Below are 23282 nucleotides of genomic sequence, written 5' to 3' on the forward strand. Positions count from 1 at the left end.
ATTGGGTTTGCATCTATGTTTGACTTGAGGAAAGCAGGAAGCTTAAAGTTGAGTCATTTGCTGCACTATTGAAAAACTTTCTTTATATAAAATGCAGTATAGCTGCATCCAATACTCTGTTTCAGTCTATGCATAAATAACTGAAAATCCCACGTTTTCGACTCGCAATTTTTTTAATGCAGTTTTATGAAATAATTACAATCAGTTAGATGTCACATTGGTGACTTGCATATCCCTAACCAGGGGAGCTACAGTGTAACAGGGGAACCAAGTCATGTTAGTTTCTGGAAAATCTCCTCCACATTATTAAGAGGTGAATGTTAAGTTCAAAAGCAGTGTGAAAAAAGCTGACCCAACCAGAGTTCAGTCCTACAATCGGCTCCCAACAAAATGCCCTGTCACTAGACCATCAGGCCATTTGTAAGTTTGGTCATGCTTTCTCCTAACTCATGGTAATGCTGCTGCCATGAGTTGTGGCGGCTGTTCAGTAGGCGACAGCGACATCATTTCCACAACTTAACTTTGATTCCTCATAATTCAGACAACTTTTGCAAAATTTTTATAAATTACATACAACATTCGTCCTGAATCAGTGTCTCCATGAGTGTGAACCAGATCAAAATTTCTACAGCAGTGACTGCACATGCACATGCACATTCACATTCAGATGCTAGGAGGTAACTTCAATTTACATTATCATTCAAAAGATTTTGAATATTAGTGATTTTCAGGAAAAAATGCAAATTGGAACTGGAAATGTTAGAAATACTCATAAGTCAGATTTTGAGTTATCTTTTATTGAAACTAAATACATGCAGTCAAATTTTACTCTCCTCACAGTAGCCTCCTGTGGCTTTAATCAGTGCTCTGCACTCTCGATGCCACCATTCCTCTTTTAGTGTGGTCCAGAGATGATGAACGTTGGTAATAGGCCTTAATTTAACTGGTCTATCCAAGTGATCCCAAAACAATTCAATAGGATTACAGTTGGGGGTAGGGGTGACCAGACCATATTTTTCAGTTCCTTCTTTTTTTCTAAATTTGCCAAATACACTATACACAGTTTTGAAGTGTGTTTAGGTTGTTATTTTCTGTAGGACGAATCCCTTGCCAATCAAATGAGTTCCATATGCTTTGCGTGATACTGTAGAATGCGACGGCAATCTTTTTTCTTCATTGTCCTGTTTATTTGTAAAAGTTCACCAGTCTTACCACCTCCAAAACATGCCAGACCATGTGGGAACTCCTTCTGTGCTTTAATGTAGGATATACACATCGGTGTAACATTCATTCGCCTGGCAACCAGTGAACAAACTTGTGTTGTATTGTGCCAAACGCCTCAAATTTGGATGTGTCAATGAAAAGTACTTTTTTTCCATTGATTTTCTGCCCAACTTTCATGTTGTCTTGCCGAGTGTAGACTCTTCTGCGTATTAATAGCTGTCAGTAATGGTTTCTTAGCTGCCACATCCCCTTTAAGGTTCACTGCCTGAAGACGTATTTTGCAGTACTTACAGCGGATTTTCTCTGTTGTGATTGAGTCCTGCCGCTAAAAGGGGCACTGTTTTGAAGCAATCACATTTACTTCTGACTACTATATATTTTTCATCACTTTTTGATGTGACTTTTGGCCTATCCTTTCAAGATCGGTCCATATTTTGGACAGTATCCGCATGCCTCTGCAAGGGATAATGGACACATCCCGAGGAAATATGTTCTTGACATGTTATTTGTCACACAGTAAGACCAGCTGCACATAAAAACACGATTGCAGAATGTATTTCTGTTGAAAGCTCCTTTCTTTGTCCCATTATTGGTGTTTACACAGCACTCACTGAAGTTAACTCTTTGATTTCTCATGCATAACTACATGCCCCTTTCTTACCTGTAACCATGTTTACAGATTTGTTGATGTCTTATGAACGCCATCTTCTGAGGAAAGATTATATTATGCCACCACAATACAAAATTAGTGGCATGCAATGCTTGGAACTAGAACAGCATAACAATGGGAAGTTATGTTTTGAATGATTTCGTTTTTAAAAATGTAGAACACTACTCTTAAACGTTATCTTAATCGTGACACTGGGGAAAGAAAATAGCTGATTCATATTTGAATCTGATAACTAGCTTTTTTTATCTTACTTGCACTGTGTTAGAAAACTTTTGAGAGATAGTGTGTTTATATAGAGATGATGACAACTAAAGACAACAACTGGAAGGACAGCAAAAGATACAAGCAGAAAAGTAAAATTGATCTGGATTATTTTTATGAGGTAAGTAGAAGTTTCCAAACTAGCCTCAGACATGTCTGAAATGAAGAATTTCTTATTAGTGTATTTACTATTTTTGAGTTATGGCAGGGGGACATGGACTTATTAAAAAACTGGGAACTACTCTGCAATAAATGGAGAGGCGCCAGTCGAGGACTACAAGGAGAGTTTTTAACTAAGAAGTGTATCTGGAATCAAAGAGGTGTGAAAGACTTAATAATGACTGTAATGAAAATGAAATGGATATAGGTGGGATATGTAGCCTGAAGTGTGATGTGTCATTCTGGGAATGAGAGGCTCCCCTCCCTGTTCTCCATTGGCCAACAAAGGTGTTCACAAGTTAAGGTAATTAGTAAGTAGGAAGCAACTCACTTTCATGAGGTGTTTTATGGTCTGTGTAGATCAGAGTTGTATAGTTCCTGTGCTATCAGTGAGGAGGGGTGCAAATGGAAGCTTCTACTAGCTGAGTGGAATCATCTGCTCTCAGGTGCCACAGTTGAATGGCATAAAGAGAATGTGATTGCCATGATGTCAAAGGAATGCTCACCAGAGAACAAATGATACTGAAATATATTTGCATTTGTTGTTATTGCGTTGATGGACTCTGATAGATACACATTCTCTTGTCTGATTGAATTACATGCAGATGTAGTTAGTCTGTCGTCATCTAGAACTCCATATTACGGGCAATACAGTGAATTCAGACTATCTTGGTGTGTTGTTCCAGTGTTGTTGTTGTTGTGATCTTCAGTCCTCAGACTGGTTTGATGCAGCTCTCCATGCTACTCTATCCTGTGCAAGCTTCTTCATCTCCCAGTACCTACTGCAACCTACATCCTTCTGAATCTGACTAGTGTATTCATCTCTTGGTCTCCCTCTATGATTTTTACCCTCCACGCTGCCCTCCAATGCTAAATTTGTGATCCCCTGATGCCTCAGAACATGTCCTACCAACCGGTCCGTTCTTCTTGTCAAGTTGTGCACAAACTCCTCTTCTCCCCAATTCTATTCAATACCTCCTCATTAGTTATGTGATCCTACCCATCTAATCTTCAGCATTCTTCTGTAGCACCACATTTCAAAAGCTTCTATTCTCTTCTTGTCCAAACTATTTATCGTCCATGTTTTACTTCCATACATGGCTACGCTCCATACAAATACTTTCAGAAATGACTTCCTGACACTTAAATCAATACTCGATGTTAACAAATTTCTCTTCTTCAGAAACGCTTTCCTTGCCATTGCCATCTACATTTTATATTCTCTCTACTTCGACCATCATCAGTTATTTTGCTCCCCAAATAGCAAAACACCTTTACTACTTTAAGTGCCTCATTTCCTAATCTAATTCCCTCAGCATCACCCGACTTAATTCGACTACATTCCATTATCCTTGTTTTGCTTTTGTTGATGTTCATTTATATCTTCCTTTCAAGACACTATCCATTCCGTTCAACTGCTCTTCCAAGTCCTTTGTTGGCTCTGACAGAATTACAATGTCATTGGTGAACCTCCAAGTTTGTATTTCTTCTGCATGGATTTTAATACCTACTCCGAATTTTTCTTTTGTTTCCTTTACTGCTTGCTCAATATACAGATTGAATAACATTGGCGAGAGGCTACAACCCTGTCTCACTCCCTTCCCAACCACTGCTTCCCTTTCATGCCCCTCGAGTCTTATAACTGCCATCTGGTTTCTGTACAAATTGTTCATTTAACCATACAGTAAAGCTGCATGCCCTCGGGAAAAATTACGGCTGTAGCTTCCCCTTGCTTTCACCTGTTCGCAGTACCAGCACAGAAAGGTTGTTTTGGTTAGTGTTACAAAGCCAGATCAGTCAATCATCCAGACTGTTGCCCCTGCAAGTACTGAAAAGGCTGCTGCCCCTCTTCAGGAACCACACGTTTGTCTGGCCTCTCAACAGATACCCCTCCGATGTGGTTGCACCTACATCGCTGAGGCATGCAAGCCTCCCCACCAACGGCAAGGTCCATGGTTCATCAACAAAAGAAGTGTCTTTCAGCATCTTTTGATGCAAAAGGAGAAGCAGCCCACTAAGAAGAGCTGATACACTGTTAAAGGGGCACTGATGAGCAGGGCCCTTTCAGCATAAGAAATACAGCAACCAATAAATATATTGCGAGTAGTTTGAAGAATTAACCTACGAAAATTTTACAGATCCATTAATAAATTTTCACCTGTCAACACCTATCATCAAAAGAAGAAAAGTAGGAAGAAACATTTCAAGCCAAATAAATGGGTGGTAAATGGACTGTAAAAGATCTTTGTATGACTGCATGAGATAAAAAGACAGAGGCAGTTCCCTAATGGTGACAGAATACTTGCAGAAGCAGTGTGAAAGCATATAGCTGAACACTGTAACGCTTGGATAAATAAGTCTGAAGGAGGCCAAATGACTGTTGTTGATGATGATTGCAGTTGGAATGACAGAAATTCCTGGGAGGAATATAAATAATGGAAGGAGTAAAAGTAACAACACGCTCTATAGTTGAGACATTGAGTGGTTGATGGAAAAAATAAAGAATGAAAACATTGCTGAAGTTTTGGGTGATGTCCTCCTTCAGTGCTAACTAGTGTATAAAACAAAAAGGAACACATGCACAGGATTACTTTTCCCTGGCCAACTACACTGTATCTGCAATAGAGATCGACTGGGATGTGGGATACTGTCATGTGGAGTGGGTGAGGGAGAAAAAAGGAGTTTGATAGAGGAGGGGTGTTGATAGGAGGGGGAGGCAGCAAGCATATGGGATAGGAATGTGGTGTTGGTGTGTTCGCAGCTGCATCTGGTACACAGTGGATTGGGATGGGGAGACGGAATAAAGGAAGAGAGAAGCTGCAGAGAGAAGAGTGTGCATAGAATTATGAAACTGGGTGGCATGGAGGTAGGGGTGGAGGTGGGTGTGTCAGAGGATTGCAGAATTGAAGGATGTGTTGCAAAGATGAGTCAGATCTACATAGTTCAGAGAAGCTGGTATTATGTCTTGGTTCAGGAAGGGGATGGAGGTGGCTTTCAGATGGTGTAGGTTGTGAAACAGCCACTAAGTAGGGTGTATTATGCTCAGAAGCTTATTTCACCACTGAGTGGTGAAATCTGCCCTTGGCCACAGTTTTAGATGCCTTTCATTTGCATTTTAACCTTCTCTGATTCCTGTGTATTAGGTTAGGAACATTTCATACAGTTATTCTATACTCAGTGAGTTGTTACAGGCGTTGCAACTTCAAGTGCATACACTATTACCTGCTTTCACCATTCCTTTGCCCCTCTTCCCCCATCAGAAAATAACACTCATTGTCAGAATGAATTTGGTAGTTCTCAGCTTTATAAATTCCATGAATTTATTTCTGCTTCTTTGCTCATAGGTTTCACAGTTCTTCAGTGACATGAATGTTGGTTCCGGCAGTCGTTCATTGATGCAGAGCCTTGAAACAATCCAACTTAATATACACTGGGTAAAAAACAATGAAGATGACATTTATTCCTGGCTCAAAAATTATCTCAGTAGATAATACCTACACAAATATGGACATTATTGCAATGCCTAGGCATTCTGGATAAGATAAGTGACTCAAGGATGGCCTTCCTTAAACTTTGTGATTTTTGTCAACCTAGTGTAATATGTGTCGATTGTTGTTAAAAATGTAAGTTTGTGATATCTGTCTATATGTTGTATGTTTCTGTGTGAATTTAAATATTTAAATTAATGTTACAAGTGAAATGTTTATGAATGGTAGTTGTTTTTATGTAAAATTAGTTTGTATGGTTGGAAAGTATGGGGAGGAGAGGGGGGAGGCATGTGTAAATGTGACTTTCAGGTTCTGTGTAGTAAAATGCTGCTGTTGATTGATTGGTTACCAGTGACTGGTTGATTTTAACACATTCTATTGGCTTTTTCAGGAATGTATTATGTATGCCTAGTATGTTTACACCACACCAGCAGCTTGTCCAAAAACTGATATTCAAATCTGCTCTGTGTTCATTTTACTGATTTCTTACCAAAACTTATGTTACAGTCTAATATTTCCTTTAATCAAAAATTTCTTCATTTTTACTGTAATTATTTATTTTCACAGACAGTGTACATGTGATACACCTTGTCATCATGTGTTGGATGAATCACACAAGAATGCTTTCTTGCAATTACTATCACTCTTTTTCTTGCAATAATTAATTCTCTTTTGCAAATAAAAATTTTGTGCATAATGCTAAAATGAGAATATTTAGAATCATTTCTACTGCAAACCTCAGGCATGCGCACTTCAAATTGTTAGCAGGTTATTTTTTTACACACTTGTCAGTCTCAGGCAAGCTGTTTCCCTGTTTGTCTATCAGCTACCACTATGATTCCTCAACTAATACATTAGTTATTATAATGCTCTCCCCTCTGAATGCAATATTTTCAAATTGCTGGAAGCATTTTTATGTTATGTAGTCTCCTGTTGGTTGCAAAACATTATTATGCCTAATTGGCTGAAACTACAGCAACCCAGTTGCTGTCTCAGTATTATGAATGGTGCAAATAAATTAAAAGTATCTGGATTACTTTTTGAGGCCTTAAGCTCACTTTTCACCAGCGAACATTTCATCCACTAAGACAGCCATTACTGCTTCTTGCAAAGTGTAATCCCTATTGCCCATATTATTAGCAAAATAAAATATTTCAGAACAAAATACGCAGTTAAAAAGGTGATTTCAATTAATTCTCATTTTATTACTATTCATATAACTAAGAGACAACATAAAATATGTTCCTGCTTGTGTTGCCACCTGAAGTTTTGTGTGTATCAGTTTCAAAGATATTTGAGTCTCATGACTTTGTTCCTAATAAGTGATCTTGTTTCACAGGGTCCTAGTCACTTCTATACAAACAACATACTTAGAACTTTTTTAATGCTGTATTAAAAATCTATTCACATCATTCAGTATCCAGTTATCAAGGTCTCTTTACATCACAGAGCTCATAATCCCTTAGCCCAGGGAAATCACATAATGCCCAAGTGTCATTTGAATAAATATGGACAGCACTTTTGTTATGACAGTACATTAGATTACAATGAACTTAAAAAATGTCTTCTTTAAGGGTGCCCTTTTTACTGTATATCACATCAAAAGTTATATTTTACACTTCTCAGAGTATAATCTTAATTCCAAGCAAGATGCAGCAATCCTTGTGTGTGGACCCTTGAATGCCATTCAAAACTGTCTGAATGAATGTGAAACCACTTCACTAACTGTGCCTTTCTGGTGATGTTAAAGCATGTTTTTCACTTCAAGGTCATCTGTCACAAATACTGATCAAGCTGTGATCTATGCTTCAACGACCTTTGCATGTTAACACAAATCCATTATTCATATTGATACAAACTACTTAAATGTGTGATTTATATATTTATAAAGTGCATTTAAATGTTGTAGAGCTTAGTTAGTGCTGGATGTGGTTTAACTACTTTATACTGTTGGCTATGGTAACGCAAAAACATGTTCCATTTTTATTGTGCTGCTTTAATAAAATCAGGTGTAACTACTTTATACTGTGGTACATGACACACATTATGAGCTGCCTAATCTGAGGCCTATGTACTTGTATTTCCATAACACAAACATAAAAACTGGGATCACAACAAAATGTAATCTACATTAAGAATTGAAAAAGGTCTTTTAAAGTTCTTTTGAGGTAACCAGACTGATTTAACATAATCAAGATTTTATAACATGAACAGGTATTTACAAAAATTTTAGAAAAAAACTGCCAGTACATATTTTGCTAGGTGAAAGGAACTATGTAGAATGTGTTAGTCATGAAAATCTGCGTACTGGATGTATCATTTTTATCCTTTGACATAAACTGTACTGAATATTGAAGTAAAAAGAATTTTTATGAATTTTATTTATCTTTATGTAAAATAAAGGAAAATTTTGTATGCTCTTCTCTGTCAATTTTCTCTAGTATGTTAAAAGTGGAAGCTTTGTTGTGGTTAGTAAGACAATATCTTACAAAAGCTCAAATAGCTTTCATTATACCAATTCTTACATTTGTTCTCAATATAAATGCATTATTTAATTTAATCTGTGCAGTTCTGAGAATTAATAGCACTGTCTGTGTTGCAGGCTGTTTATATCTGTTCTCATAAATTTCTTCATGCATGGTGAGATGTAAATATTGCAGATTTTTCATTGTTGCATGTGAATGTGTTCATGAGTTGTAAAATTTGTCTTGTCTTTTCTAAGGAGCTTATAGGTTTTTTAATTTTGAAGATACTGAAAAAATGTTTATATTAATTTTGTACAAAATCTTTATTTTCCATACTAATTTAACATTAAGCTGTATATTTTGTACTGTCAGGCCCACTATGATCTTTACATACTGTTAATAGAATGTAATTCTGTACCCTATTGTTAACAATATGGTACAACAGCATGGAGTTTTAACTTGTTTACCTTATAGTACAAAAATAATCTGTTATGCAGGAAGAAAATGGGTGAGCAGCACCATCTGTTAGTATTACTGAATGAATATCATACAAACAGTGACATAGCCAAAGACCGATGTAAGATTAAGATCTAGTAATTGTGTTTACACAACCTATGGTTTGTATTGCAAACATGAACTAAATGTATATGCTTTATACAGTCATATAATTAATGTATTTTGTATAGTGTTGGAAATAAAGATGATATTTTTGTTAGTATTTGTGAATTCATTGCATAAATAGCAGAAGTATTTTCTCCAAAATTTGTCTTTCTTAATGAGAGAATGATAAAACATACTGGTAGTTGTAGAATATGGTCTTGGTGCAATCACTGTCAGCTGATTCACATCAGAATCTTAAAAATGTTGAACGTTTGACTACAAGAGTCACTACTAAAATCAGGCACCATGAACACATGCGATGCTAGAATTTGTAAATGAATGTACTTGGGCACAACCCACTTTCTGTAGTAACAATTACTTTCATTTTTCACAAATGCACTAAATTGTTTTGATATGCACACAGCAGTATTTCCACTCAAAAAGAGGAGCATGAATGGGTTTCTCACATCACACACTTCAAGCATCAAGGCAACTGATTATTCTGTCTGGATATAATGTAAGGTGCAAAAAAGTTTTATTTATATGCTAGAAAAGTGAAGGTGGACATGAAGCCCATTAACATCATACTGAGAGAGAGGAAAAAAAAAATTATATATACTGTTCCCACAGTGGGCGGCTGCAAAAGGCGTCTGTCCCACACGTTAGTGGCGGCCTCACTTATAATTCTAAGCTAAATGCTTGAATTTTTTACCATCGAAAGGTTCAACTACCTTTCCCCAAACCAAACATGATGGTAAATTTCAAAATGGAAACTGCTCCAGGAAGTAACCAATCTTCCATCAATATTCATGGCAGTGCAACTAGGCCTTTGAATTCTGGAGAGCTTAGAACATCATGTAAAGATAAGACCCAAGAAAAAACATCTACTGGGGACTCTGAATATCAACACACTTATGAAAGTTGGAAAACTAAAACACCTAACGGACACTCTCAATCAACGCAACATACTTATATTAGCTCTTCAAGAAACAAGGTATCTGGATGAAAATGCATTTGAATCAAGTGGATACAGGATCTACAAAGGAAAACCAGCCATTAAAAATTCCAATAATACGACTATATTAGGGACCGCATTTATGGTCAAACAGCAACTTACGGAATCAATAACTAATTTTAGCTCCCCATCAGAACGAATTTCATTTCTGACGTTCAAGTCAGGCAATAAACGCTACACTATTATAAAGGCACATGCACCTATTAACGAACATAACAACAAATGTTGACAAAGTGGAAGATTTTTGGGAAATTCTTGAACACGAAACATCCATATTACCAAAAGAACATATAAAAATTTTAGTGGGAGACTTTAATGCACAAGTTGGCAAAGAAATAAAATTTAAATCAGTAGTTGGAGATTATCCAGCACATGCAAGAACCAGCAGAAATGGGGAAAGACTCATAGATTTATGTAGACAGTTTAATCTAAAATTAATGTCGACATGTTTCAGGAAACTTGCAAGAAAGAAAAAAGTGGGTATCACCTAATCCAAATCAAGGTGAATATCAGTTGGACCATTTGGCAATAACGACTCGCAACTACAAGGAAATCTTGGATGTCAGAGTGAGGAAGGGCCTAAACATAGACTCAGATCATTATCTGACAGAAATAAAGACCATGTTCCAACCAAACAAACCTAAACCAAAACCAAGAAGATTTCCAAGAGTAAACACTAAATTTCTCCTGCAAAAGCAGGACAAATTCTGTCATATACTAAACACAAGAAAAATTGGGAAGAAATTAAAGAAACAATGATAGAGTCAGTTAAAGAAATGGGACAGCCACGAAGAATACCAAAACACAGATGGTGGAATGAGCTGTGTGATGAAGCAATTGACAATCGACTAAAGGCATGGAAAAAATGGAACAGTAATAAGAAACACGAATACTGGGAAGAGTTTAAAGAAGGAAGGAAAAAGACAGCAAAAATCATCAGATCAGTGAAAAGAAAATATGACAAAGACAGATTAGAAGAAATGGATTCTGATTTCAAAAGTAACAACACTAGAGACTTCTATAAGACTTTCTGAGAAGTTTTAACAGGATTCCAGTCACCAAGTTTACATTTTAAAGATAAAAATGGAAAAATGGTTTTAAGCAATAAAGAGAACTGCCAAATCTTAGCTGAATACTTTGAAAATCTATTAAATTGTGAGGAGCCTAATGACAGGTTACAATTTCAAAAACCACAACATCAAAATCCACCGTCGGGACCACCTACAGTAGAAGAAATAGAAAAGATTATCAAAGCATTGAAGAATAACAAAGCACCAGGTGAGGATGGGATAGTGGCAGAAATGTGGAAACTAGGGGGCTTATCCACATGTCAGAAAATTCACAAAGTAATTAAAGACATTTGGACAAAAGGAATCATACCCAGTGACTGGAAACAAGCATTGATACACCCTCTCCATAAAAAAGGAGATAAAACAGACACCAACAACTACAGGGGCATATCCTTGTTACCAGTGACATACAAAATACTTTCTAAAGCACTTTTAAATAGAATAGAGGAACAAGCAGGACCTAATATAGGAGATTATCAAGCAGGATTTAGAAAAGGTAGATCATGTGCAGAACAGATTCTTAATTTTGAGAGTAAGAGCAATACAAAATAAAAATACAGTAGTTACTTTCGTAGACTTCAAGAAGCCCTACGACTCAGTTGACAGACAAACACTATTCCAGATACTTTATGAATCAGGAATAGATGAAAACACCAGAAGACTTGTTGAACAAACATTCACAGATACAACATCAAGAATTAAGTTTCAAGGCGAAATTTCTGAACCATTCAAAATCAAAACAGGAGTTCGACAAGGTGACGGACTGTACCCAATTCTCTTTAACTTGGTTTTAGATAAAGTAGTAAAAACATGGGAAAACACATTAAAAAACAGAGGCACAAAGGGTATAAGCATGGGCCAAGGAAAGAACAAATTTGAAGTAAAATGTTTAGCCTTTGCGGATGATATGGCATTGATAACTGAAAACCGAACAGACGCAACAGTTATGCTTGATATGTTACACGAGACTGCTGGAAAGACTGGGCTAAAAATATCCTACGAAAAAACCGAGTATATAGAACACAAACATAATACAGAAAAGTTTATGAAAACAAAGTATGGAAAAATTAAAAGAGTTGATAGATTCAAATACCTGGGGGAGTGGATCCAAGCCAATGGACTAGATAACACAACAAATAAAGAAAGAATAAAGAAGTTGGAATTTGCATATAAATTAACACAAAACTACTACAATAAGAAATCAATATCCATACAAGCAAAGATTAAACATTATAATTCAGTTATTAGGACACAAGCAACATATGGATCAGAGTGCCTAACATTGAATAAGAAAGGCGAATTAAGAGAACTAGAAAAAAGAGAGAGAAAAATATTAAGAAAAATTCTAGGTCCTGAGAAAAACAAGGAAAATAGGTGGATTAAAAGGAGAAATGAAGACCTATACAAAAATACAGAAAAGATCACAGATACAATGAGGAAGAGACGGCTAAAATTTTATGGACATTTAAAAAGAATGGAAGAAACACAGATTACAAAGAAAATTTTTAATTACGTTAGTAAGCTGAAAAACACTGTAGGATGGATAGAAGCAGTAAAGAAAGACGCCAACAAAATAGGTGTTACAGAAGAAATAATACGTGACAGGAATAACTTTAGGCTACTTATAGAAAACGCAAACTATGAAGAAGATGCGCCAAAACCTCGACCCAAGAGAGTGTGGACAGATGAGCAGAGACGAGCAGTTGGCGAGAAAATGAAGTACTGGGAAGAACGGAAGAAAAAGAAACACCATAAGTCTTAAGTTGTATGCGGTCCATAGCTAGCCAAATTCATTTATAAAAAAAAAAAAAAAAGGAAACATTCCATGTGGGAAAAAAATATATCTAAAAACAAAGATGATTTGACTTACCAAACGAAATGTATTTTGGCACGTCGAAACAAACACAAACATACACACAAAATTATAGCTTTCGCAACCAACGGTTGCCTCGTCAGGAAAGAGGGAAGGAGAGGGAAAGACGAAAGGATTTGGCTTTTAAGGGAGAGGGTAAGGAGTCATTCTGCTCCCGGGATTGGAATGACTCCTTACCCTCTCCCTTAAAACCCAAATCCTTTCGTCTTTCCCTCTCCTTCCCTCTTTCCTGACGAGGCAACCGTTGGTTGCGAAAGCTAGAATTTTGTGTGTATGTTTGTGTGTGTATCGACATGCCAGCGCTTTCGTTTGGTAAGTCAAATCATCTTTATATATATAAAGAAAGATGATGAGACTTACCAAACAAAAGCGCTGGCAGGTCAATAGACACACAAACAAACATACACACAAAATCCAAGCTTTCGCAACAAACGGTTGCTTCGTCAGGAAAGAGGGAAGGAGAGGGAAAGACGAAAGGATGTGGGTTTTAAGGGAGAGGGTAAGGAGTTATTCCAATCCCGGGAACGGAAAGACTTACCTTAGGGGGAAAAAAGGACAGGTATACACTCGCGCACACACACACACATATCCATCCGCATATACACAGACACAAGCAGACATGCTATGAATGACATCATCAATGTCATGTTGAGTTAATACCACCCATTTTTCCTGCAGAGCTGCTCACAAATCTTGGAGAGTGGTCGTGGATGCTGACATGATGCAATCAATCTCCCTACGGCAGGCCAGACATGCTCTATGGGATTGAAATCAGGAGAGCAAGCAGGCCACACCATGTAAGCAGTATCTTCCATTTCCAAAAAAATATCAACCACCTATCTCATCAGGATACCTGACAGCAGTTGAACCTTGTTGAATCACCAATAAAACTTCATAAAGAGGTGTTTGAATGGTCAACACAATCTCTGCCTACACCATTAGGGGTCCTCCTCAATATCAGTCTATTTCCACAATTTTTGGGTCCTGAAATCTTGTTCCACATTCCATCCAGATGCAAATCTGTTGAGAATCACTCTTCAGGCCAAATTGGGACTCATTGGTGAAAAGAGCACTGGCCCACTATTCAACTATCCAGGTGGTATGTTGATTCCAATGATTGATGTCCCCTTCTGTGAAGACGCAACAGAGGTACACATACAGCAGGTCTCTGACGTAAGGTCCCTTCTGCCAATGCCTTCTGAACACAGTTTGCCTTGATACAACATGTCCTTGATACATGTCCTGTGGATGCTGCAAGGCCAGATGCCAACTGCCATGCAGTACTAAGGTGGTACTATCATACCCTTACAGCCAAATAACAGTCCTCTCTTTCTGATTTCATACATGGTCGGCCCTGCCCTGGTCTTTGGGATACAGTGTCAGTCTCTATATAAACTGTCACCACATCTCAGAAACAATAGAACAACTCACATTAAGCTATCGGGCCACATCAGTTTGTGATTGTCCAGTTCCTATTTTTCCTACGGCCCTCCACTGCAAAGTGTCTGGTAGACACCTTCTCTGTACCATACTGCACTGTCTCTGACTGTGTACCCAGCGAATGTGGATGTGGGACTACCTGGCAAACACTATCCCATTTGAAAGATGCCCTGTAATCATTGTTGTCATGGTTGTCTATTGACTGAAATGCCGTTTTCCATGCACAACACAACTGTCCAGATGCTTGTTGACAGTTTGTATGGTTACAGTGAATCAGATACAAGACAAGGTAATAGCAGTTATCATCATCATCATAATCATCATCATTTAAGACTGATTATGCCTTTCAGCGTTCAGTCTGCGAGCATAGCCCCCCTTATACAGTTCCTCCATGATCCCCTATTCAGTGCTAACATTGGTGCCTCTTCTGATGTTAAACCTATTACTTCAAAATCATTCTTAACCGAATCCAGGTACCTTCTCCTCGGTCTGCCCCGACTCCTCCTACCCTCTACTGCTGAATCCATGAGTCTCTTGGGTAACCTTGCTTCTCCCATGCGTGTAACATGACCCCACCATCTAAGCCTGTTCGCCCTGACTGCTACATCTATAGAGTTCATTCCCAGTTTTTCTTTGATTTCCTCATTGTGGATACCCTCCTGCCATTGTTCCCATCTACTAGTACCTGCAATCATCCTAGCTACTTTCATATCCGTAACCTCAACCTTGTTGATAAGGTAACCTGAATCCACCCAGCTTTCGCTCCCATACAACAAAGTTGGTCGAAAGATTGAACGGTGCACAGATAACTTAGTCTTGGTACTGACTTCCTTCTTACAGAAGAGAGTAGATCGTAGCTGAGCGCTCACTGCATTAGCTTTGCTACACCTCGCTTCCAGTTCTTTCACTATGTTGCCATCCTGTGAGAATATGCATCCTAAGTACTTGAAACCGTCCACCTGTTCTAACTTTGTTCCTCCTATTTGGCACTCAATCCGTTTATATTTCTTTCCCACTGGCATTACTTTCATTTTGGAGATGCTAATCTTCATACCATAGTCCTTACATTTCTGATCTAGCTCTGAAATATTACTTTGCAAACTTTCAATCGAATCTGCCATCACAACTAAGTCATCCGCATATGCAAGACTGCTTATTTTGTGTTCACATATCTTAATCTCACCCAGCCAGTCCATTGTTTTCAACATTTGATCCATAAATAATATGAACAACAGTGGAGACAGGTTGCAGCCTTGTCTTACCCCTGAAACTACTCTGAACCATGAACTCAATTTACCGTCAACTCTAACTGCTGCCTGACTATCCATGTAAAGACCTTTAATTGCTTGCAAAAGTTTGCCTCCTATTCCATAATCTTGTAGAACAGACAATAACTTCCTCCTAGGAACCCGGTCATATGCCTTTTCTAGATCTATAAAGCATAGATACAATTCCCTGTTCCACTCATAACACTTCTCCATTATTTGCCGTAAGCTAAAGATCTGGTCCTGACAACCTCTAAGAGGCCTAAACCCACACTGATTTTCATCTAATTGGTCCTCAACTAATACTCGCACTTTCCTTTCAACAATACCTGAGAAGATTTTACCCACAACGCTGATTAAAGAGATACCTCTGTAGTTGTTACAATCTTTTCTGTTTCCATGTTTAAAGATTGGTGTGATTACTGCTTTTGTCCAGTCTGATGAAACCTGTCCCGACTCCCAGGCCATTTCAATTATCCTGTGTAGCCATTTAAGACCTGACATTCCACTGTATTTGATGAGTTCCGACTTAATTTCATCCACCCCAGCCGCTTTAGCAGTTAGTTGCTTTAAATTTGGACACCAATGTAGTTAATACACTAAATTTATGGATTATTTTTACACACAATTATACTATATTATTACAATTATCGTCATATACAAGATACCTTATATTCTTATACCTCACTCAGGTGTTGGTGTTACTTTGGGGTGTCTGACAGTGGGTTGGGATCCCATCACTGTGCCATCAGCATCAGATGCTGAGTTTAGATAAATGGAATGGTATTAGCAAATATTATATAAACTGTGCTAATAAATATGAAATTATGAAACAATCTTAATACTGATACATAAGTTATGCACAGAAAATTTGTACAGATTTCTGTACTGAGCTGAATACTTCTAACTTACTGTCAATTATTTGTATATTCATAAATGATTTGGAAACTGTTTCAATACATCTTGTAATTCTATTCTAAATCTTTGTTGCAAAGAGTTGGATTAAAGTTTCTATTAATATAGCACCTTTTCTGACACAAGGTTGCCATAAACATTTCCCTACAAAAAAGTCATTGTTAGGCCTACTTCTCATTTCATGATAATGAATATGGTCATTAGAAAACCAAACATCTTGCAGAAGACTATTCAAAAATCTTTGAATTCTTGCACTCACTTCCCATTGTATGTGCTTCCCTTCTTTACTGTATTTGTTGCTAACAATATGAATTAGTTTCAAGTAAATTATCTGCATAAGCACAATGTAACACAAAAATAATTTACACACAGGACTTTGCCTGCTTTTGTAATTCAGGGTGAGGTTCTGCATTCCGATGGAAAGATCTTCAGCAGACTATCATCTGAAATAAAACAATACACTGATAATTCTGTAAATTAGAAGAAATTTAAAAACATACATCATCAGTTTTTTCACAAATTATGTGATTATCTGGCGGTTCAAAAATCATTAATTATTAATGCTATTTCTAACAGCTGCTTCAAGTTGTAAATTTATACCTTGCCTCATTACACATCTATGAAAGCTCTCCTTCATGACAGAGTCAAACAAATATGATGAATAATGTTGTGTGAAGAATATAATGAACTCACTGGAAATACTGCTTGACAGAAATTACAGAACAAATGGAATTAGCAAAAATAGGAACATCAGATCGTTCTAGCTAGTAACAAAAAGAAACACATGGCCATAAAAGAGATACAATTTATTGTATCATGGAGTGACAACAACAACAATATAATGAAAGAAGTCTACACTTCTTGAATGCATTTAACAACTGAGAGCCTGGAAGCTAATGCAGGGCCTTAAAAGACGCTATCCACCACATCAGGTCCCCCCCCCCCCCCCCCCCCCAAGAAACATCCATGGCATCCCAGGTGGCAGCCAAAGGCACAATAAGTTCCCGATCCACCTGGACCAGCACACACAGATGAAAGTAAGTGGATAAGGGCACCTCCATCACCCACAGATTCTGGGGCAACCGAAAGCAGGGGGGAGCAGGAACCACCTGGATTTGAGTCCACAACAAAGAGCGCTGGTACGGGTAGCAGCAATGATGGAGTGGAGAGGAGAAACTCTGGTGATGGAGACCCAAATTCCATCCCTGATGATTTGATGGTGGCACCTCCTCAGTGCAGTGGGAGGCACCTGCACCGACAGCGACACCACCCACAGGAAGTAAAGCCAGCGTTGGTATTTACAAAGTCGCAACCACTGGGTCAGTTGGGCATGACCAGGCCTGCTCAAACCCCAGACGGCCAAGGCCACTGAAGAATGAGGTGTCACACGAACGGCGTGACGAGGTGGCCCTGTGTCCATCCTGGGATACAACTTATTCTGATGGTGTGCCACGAGTTGATCCCCAGTGCAAATCATGAAGACACAGCAACCGCACTGGCTGTGGATGACAGCTGGAATCCAGTGAGGGCACCATCCAAACACCATGGCCCAGATTGGTGTACCAGACAAAAACATTGATGAAACTAGAGCTGTTTTGGAATGCCTGCCTGGCTGCAAGAGGCTGAGGAGAGTCCACTACTGATAGCCAAGCAGGAGCTCAGTAGGACTCTTGGTTCCAAATGGTGTCATTCTGTAAGGGCTTAAAGAATGTAAGAGCCTCCTTAGCAAGGAAATCTTCTACATCCATGTGCATCTGGATCTTAGAGGACTGTAATCCAAAATCAGGGTACAAGGCAAGCCTTCTATGGAGGATATCTTTGACGGGGCCTTGATAATTACATTTGCTGTCACTGGCAGGCAACGAAAATGAGAGACAGCATCAATTACCAAGAACCAAAAAGGGTCTAAAAAAGGATCAGCAAAGTCAATGTGGACTCTTTCCCAAGGTTGTGTATGGGCTGGCTATGCCGAAGAAACAATGTGCAGTGCCACGTGATTACCGAAACATTTGGGGCAGGCCACAACAAGGTATTCCGCCTCCCAATCGATTCCCAGCCAAAACACATGTGGTGGCGCACAACCAGTCCTGTGCAACAGATCCCCAGTGACCCTGATGTAGTAAGTGAAGGACCTCCTGCCACAGAGCTACTAGAACTCTTCCATCAATAAAAGAATAACACCATCAAAAAGTGAGAGGTGATGGCACAATGCATAAAAAAATTGAAAAAGGTCCAATGCCCTTACCTGTGTACAGTCGGGCCATTCATGTTGTACCATGTGTACGACCTGCTGGAGCACCGGACCCTCAGTCACAGCAGAGGCAATAAGGGAACTGGTGATGGGGAAGCTACACAACATGTGCTTCACTTCATGTCCAGCTGATAACAAAGCAGTGCCCTCTGGTTGAATGAGCTGAACGAGGGGTCAGCGCCCATGGGGAGCCAGAACAGAGCAATCTTGTTTGCATGTTGCAATGTGGGGCAAAGATGGAGCTCATAATTGTACTGGAACAAGAACAGATTGAGTATAAGGTCCCAGACAAGGACAGAACCCAACACTGAAGACGATGAACAGCTTTGTCTGCTAAGAGTAGTGGCAGGCTAAACAGGGAAACTAAGGACTTTTGGTCAGTAATTAAATGGAATTTTACACCATACAAGTACTCATGAAATTTTTTAAAGGCATAAACAACACACAATATTTTACCACCTGAGAATAACATTGCTGAGCTAAATTGAGTGTTTTCAATGCAAAAGCCCTCTGGTTGAATGCTGTTCAGAGCCATCCAAATGGCAATCGGCCAGGAGTGCCCCTCTCCACACTGAGTCATGTCCGAGGTCAGGACCAGATACTTGCCAGGTTGAAATGTTGCGAGAGATGGCACAGACCACAGACTATCCTTAAGCCACAAAATAGCATGCTCAAAGGCTGCACACCAAGATCGACATACCACTTCTATATGACAACGTACCCTTCTTTTCTTAAGAGGCCTACCATTTGGGGCAGGCCACCTGCTCATGCTGTGCTAAACATGAGGGGCTTGAAGCTGTTCCTGCTGCTGATGACATGTTTGGCTGTGTTAGCCCGGTTGGTTCATTTGCACTAAGCTACCTTTCTTCCTGCAGCACACTAGGCTCTGTGCACCAGGGTTGCAACCTGTCGACGACGTCACCATCACTCCAAGTCTCTAATTGGTGGCCCACGACATGGGATACCTCACACAACTGTGCAATATTCAAAACCTCTTCTAACACAGGGTCCTCAAATTCAAGGACAAGTTGATGCGCCCCCTTATCTGGGACTGAACGAATGATTGTGCCTCCGACCATGGTGTTCGCATAAGACTCCTGAGACTTAGCCCAGACAAAATGACAATTACAACTGAGGCCATAAAGCTTGGTCACTTAAGCTCTATATGATTGCTGCCACTGTTTGCAACATTAGTAGAATTCAATATGTGCAGCAACCACATGTGTATGCTTGTGGTGACAGGAGGACAGCAAACTACACATATTGTCAAATGAAAGCAATGCTGGTTCCTGCAGAGGAGCTAGCTGGCAAAGTAATTGACACATATGAAGGGCTACTCAAGATAAGAAAAGAGCCTCACAGACCTCCATTTCAACCAGCTGTAATGCCATGAACTGTTGGCGAAGCCACTTCTCGTGTGTATTGCAGTCGTCTGTGAATTTGTCATACGGGTGGGGAGGGGGGGAATGGCAGTAGGAGAACAACTGGCAGCTGAGCCTGGGTCAACATAACCAATAACCGTTCCAACATGGTTGTATGTGCCTGTTGCTGTTGCAGAAGTGATTGGAGTAAAGCCTCCAAGGAAGAGGCAAACAGCAGAAAAACGACAGAATTTGAAACACAAAAATTCAACCCTTGACATCACCACATGCGGGCTAACTAGGAACACAAAGAAATATATGGCCATAAAAGAGAAGCAGTTCATTAGATCATGAAGTGAAATCAACAAGAATACAGTGAAAGTTGTTTACCCATTCCAAACAAATTTAACAACTGAGGGCCTGGAGCCCTGTGCAGGTGCTTATAAAGATGTTATTCACATAAGGTGTCACTGGAATAGTGTCGCATATGCACAGCAGATCTGGTGAAGAGGGTCAGTGACAAGGCTGTCCCTGAATGTTGGTGTGGGCTTGCACAGAATCCATGGCTGACAGATATTTGTAATATTCACATTCAAATGAGGCAGCACATGCCAATAAACTAACTTCTATGTTACTAAAATTGCTAAATATACTTGACCAAGAAGATTCTGCAATACAGTGTACAGTAAATTCTACCATTCTTAAATTGGCACTGAGAAGTTATACTCATGTATGCACTCCTTAACATCATGTGTCATTCCCCAAGAACACGCTTCAGAGAATGAGGTCAGCTCGACAGTGATCTTCTGCAGTACATCATCATCATCATCATCATCATCATCATCATCATCATCATCATCACTACTAATGATAATGATGGACGGAATCAAGCTTATTGTTACAGGACTCAGTTGTGGTACAGTGTCCATCCCCATCACTTTGAGCTCACTGGAGAATTCTACAAACAGAAAGTGTACGGTTAGATAAATGCATACGCACATGGAAAGGGGGAGACTGGTACTTCCTTTCACAAGAGTCAGGATTTACGTCAATGCAGGGATAGCCCGTGAAAAGTACCAAAGAGTAGCTTTGAACAGTCCAATACATTAGCATGAGGGTGTGACACCTGTACCTGTCATGAACAAGCCTCAAATGAGCTGTTGTGCTCGAGCGATCCTTCATGTAAAAGAGTGCTATCTATTCCAAGAATGCTTATCATTGCATTTTCAAGTCAATTCTGGTGTGCATTGGATGGATGTTATATGCAGATTTAATAGGAAGTGAAATGGAAAGAGTAAAAAAGACTTTTCATTGGTAATTAAGGACAGATCAGGTGTGAATGTAATAACCAAAGTTACAACCATTATGGAAACCTAACTGAGGCACAAAAAGAAATAATCTGTATAACCACTATTCTTTTGAGAATTTAAATTAAATTTACCCTAACAACAATTTTACAACTTTACAAGATCTTGTCTGCTGAGTAATATATAATGCTAAATACCTTTATTCAACAAGAAAGGAAGTAAACAAAAATAAAAATTTTAGTCTTATCAACAAAATGCACAAACTCTTCACTAAAATTATCTCAAACTGTGTAGACAAAACAACATATCTGGAAAGGTCTTGCATAATGGAAAAAAATTAATCATAAAAAATGGGGAAAAAGCAGATATTTCAAGATCTGAGTAAGTTCATCAGTTTAGGTCGCAGCGATATGAAATCATTCAAGTTCAATGAAGCAGACGCAATGCGCAAATTCATGAACATAAAACAATTTTAAAACAAATTTCTGGTGATACCGTCGATTCAACACGATTTCTGGAAATAAAAAGGTGAAGATAAACACAACACAAATGAAATAAAAAACAATATTACATAAATACAGCTGAGAACACAACACAGAAAAAGTAAACATGGGAGAAACTGCAGCAGAAGTTATGAATGACTTTGATATGGTAGAGATACAGTGCTTTGGATATGAGACAGGAGAGCAATGACATAATACTGCAGGTTTCAATGAAATAATTCATCAATAATTAAAAGCACTACAGATCTAGGAACTAGAAGGTTAATCATTATAGTGACAAAAAACAATGAACAGAAACATGCCATCAGGTTTTCAGAAAAGCATTATCTTTATTTTAATGATGAACACACATCCCAATATAGACGAGATTTACTGCATTATTAAGAGTAACTGGCCACAGAATGAAATTGGTGACCAGAATAATATGCAGAAATTAAAAAAGAAAAAGTTATGAGATACTTGAAAATTACAAACACCTTTTATAAAGGTCAAGAAAAATTTATTTTGAGATGGAAGGAAGAATTCAGAAACCCATGATACCCTCAGGCAATTGTGGATGTATTGAAAGCTTTCAATAACATACATAAGAGACAAACACATGACATAGGACACATTTTAAGATACAAAATCGTTGCATTAACAGCAACAGGTATTACTTAGGGCAGGATATGCAATGGATTACTAAGACAGCAGATTATAAGTGTCAAGAAGTGTGCTGCACTTACAGAAACACAGACAACATCAAGCAAAAGAAAGGAATAGTACAAGGCTGCAGATCAAGGGCTGAACACAACTGAGATAGAATGTTAACTACAAAGAGGCAAGAGTAATTTGGTTATCTATCAAACACTACATGTTACTTGAAACTTGCAGTACTGACTGTTGGTTCCTGTAGTGTAACAATGTTGTGTTATGTGATGCCAAGGCTGGGTGGTCTACTTAAAACTCAAAACGTTTGAGGGGAGCAGTAGTATGTGATGGTGCTCTCTAGTGTTGATCTTTTGAGAGACAACTAACACTTGTAATCCTGCTACAATACAATGTAGCCCCTGCTAAATACTGCACAATGATTCACACAATGATAATGAAGACATGATGTAATGCAGATAACAGAATTACAGGAATTATAAAATGGTCATGGTATGCAGCTTAGCACATAATTCAGATTAACAACAAACAATAAGGAAAATCAGAGTGTAACGTCCAGTCAACAATGAGCTCAGTAGTGACAGAGCACACACTCAGAGTAGGGAAGGATTGAGAAGGAAATTGACCATGACCTTTTGAAAGGAACCATCCCAGTATTTATCATATGTAATTTAGGGAAATCACAGTAAACCTAAATCTGGATGACCAGATGGTGATTTGAACCATCCACCATCCATAATGTGAGTTCAGTGTGCTAACCACTGTGC

At 38.6% G+C, this 23282-nt stretch overlaps 1 protein-coding gene and 1 long non-coding RNA gene across 6 annotated transcripts in view; one reads left to right on the forward strand and one right to left on the reverse strand.

The window, feature by feature from the left end:
* The window catches only part of LOC126187525 (glutamyl aminopeptidase-like), a 249380-nt gene extending 241616 nt beyond the window's left edge, over window positions 1-7764 (forward strand). For all 5 annotated transcript variants that reach the window (XM_049928662.1, XM_049928663.1, XM_049928664.1 and 2 more), the window contains one exon: window positions 5659-7764. In XM_049928662.1, the coding sequence (XP_049784619.1) occupies window positions 5659-5805 (147 nt within the window). In that variant the 3' untranslated portion in view covers window positions 5806-7764. The remainder of the gene's footprint in view (window positions 1-5658) is intronic.
* Window positions 7765-16159: 8395 nt separating this feature from the next.
* The window catches only part of LOC126188435 (uncharacterized), a 28246-nt gene continuing 21123 nt past the window's right edge, over window positions 16160-23282 (reverse strand). The window contains exon 3 of the long non-coding RNA XR_007537861.1: window positions 16160-16888. This is a non-coding gene — a long non-coding RNA (uncharacterized LOC126188435). The remainder of the gene's footprint in view (window positions 16889-23282) is intronic.

This window comes from Schistocerca cancellata, chromosome 5 (assembly GCF_023864275.1).
Source record: "Schistocerca cancellata isolate TAMUIC-IGC-003103 chromosome 5, iqSchCanc2.1, whole genome shotgun sequence".
NCBI lineage: Eukaryota > Metazoa > Arthropoda > Insecta > Orthoptera > Acrididae > Schistocerca > Schistocerca cancellata.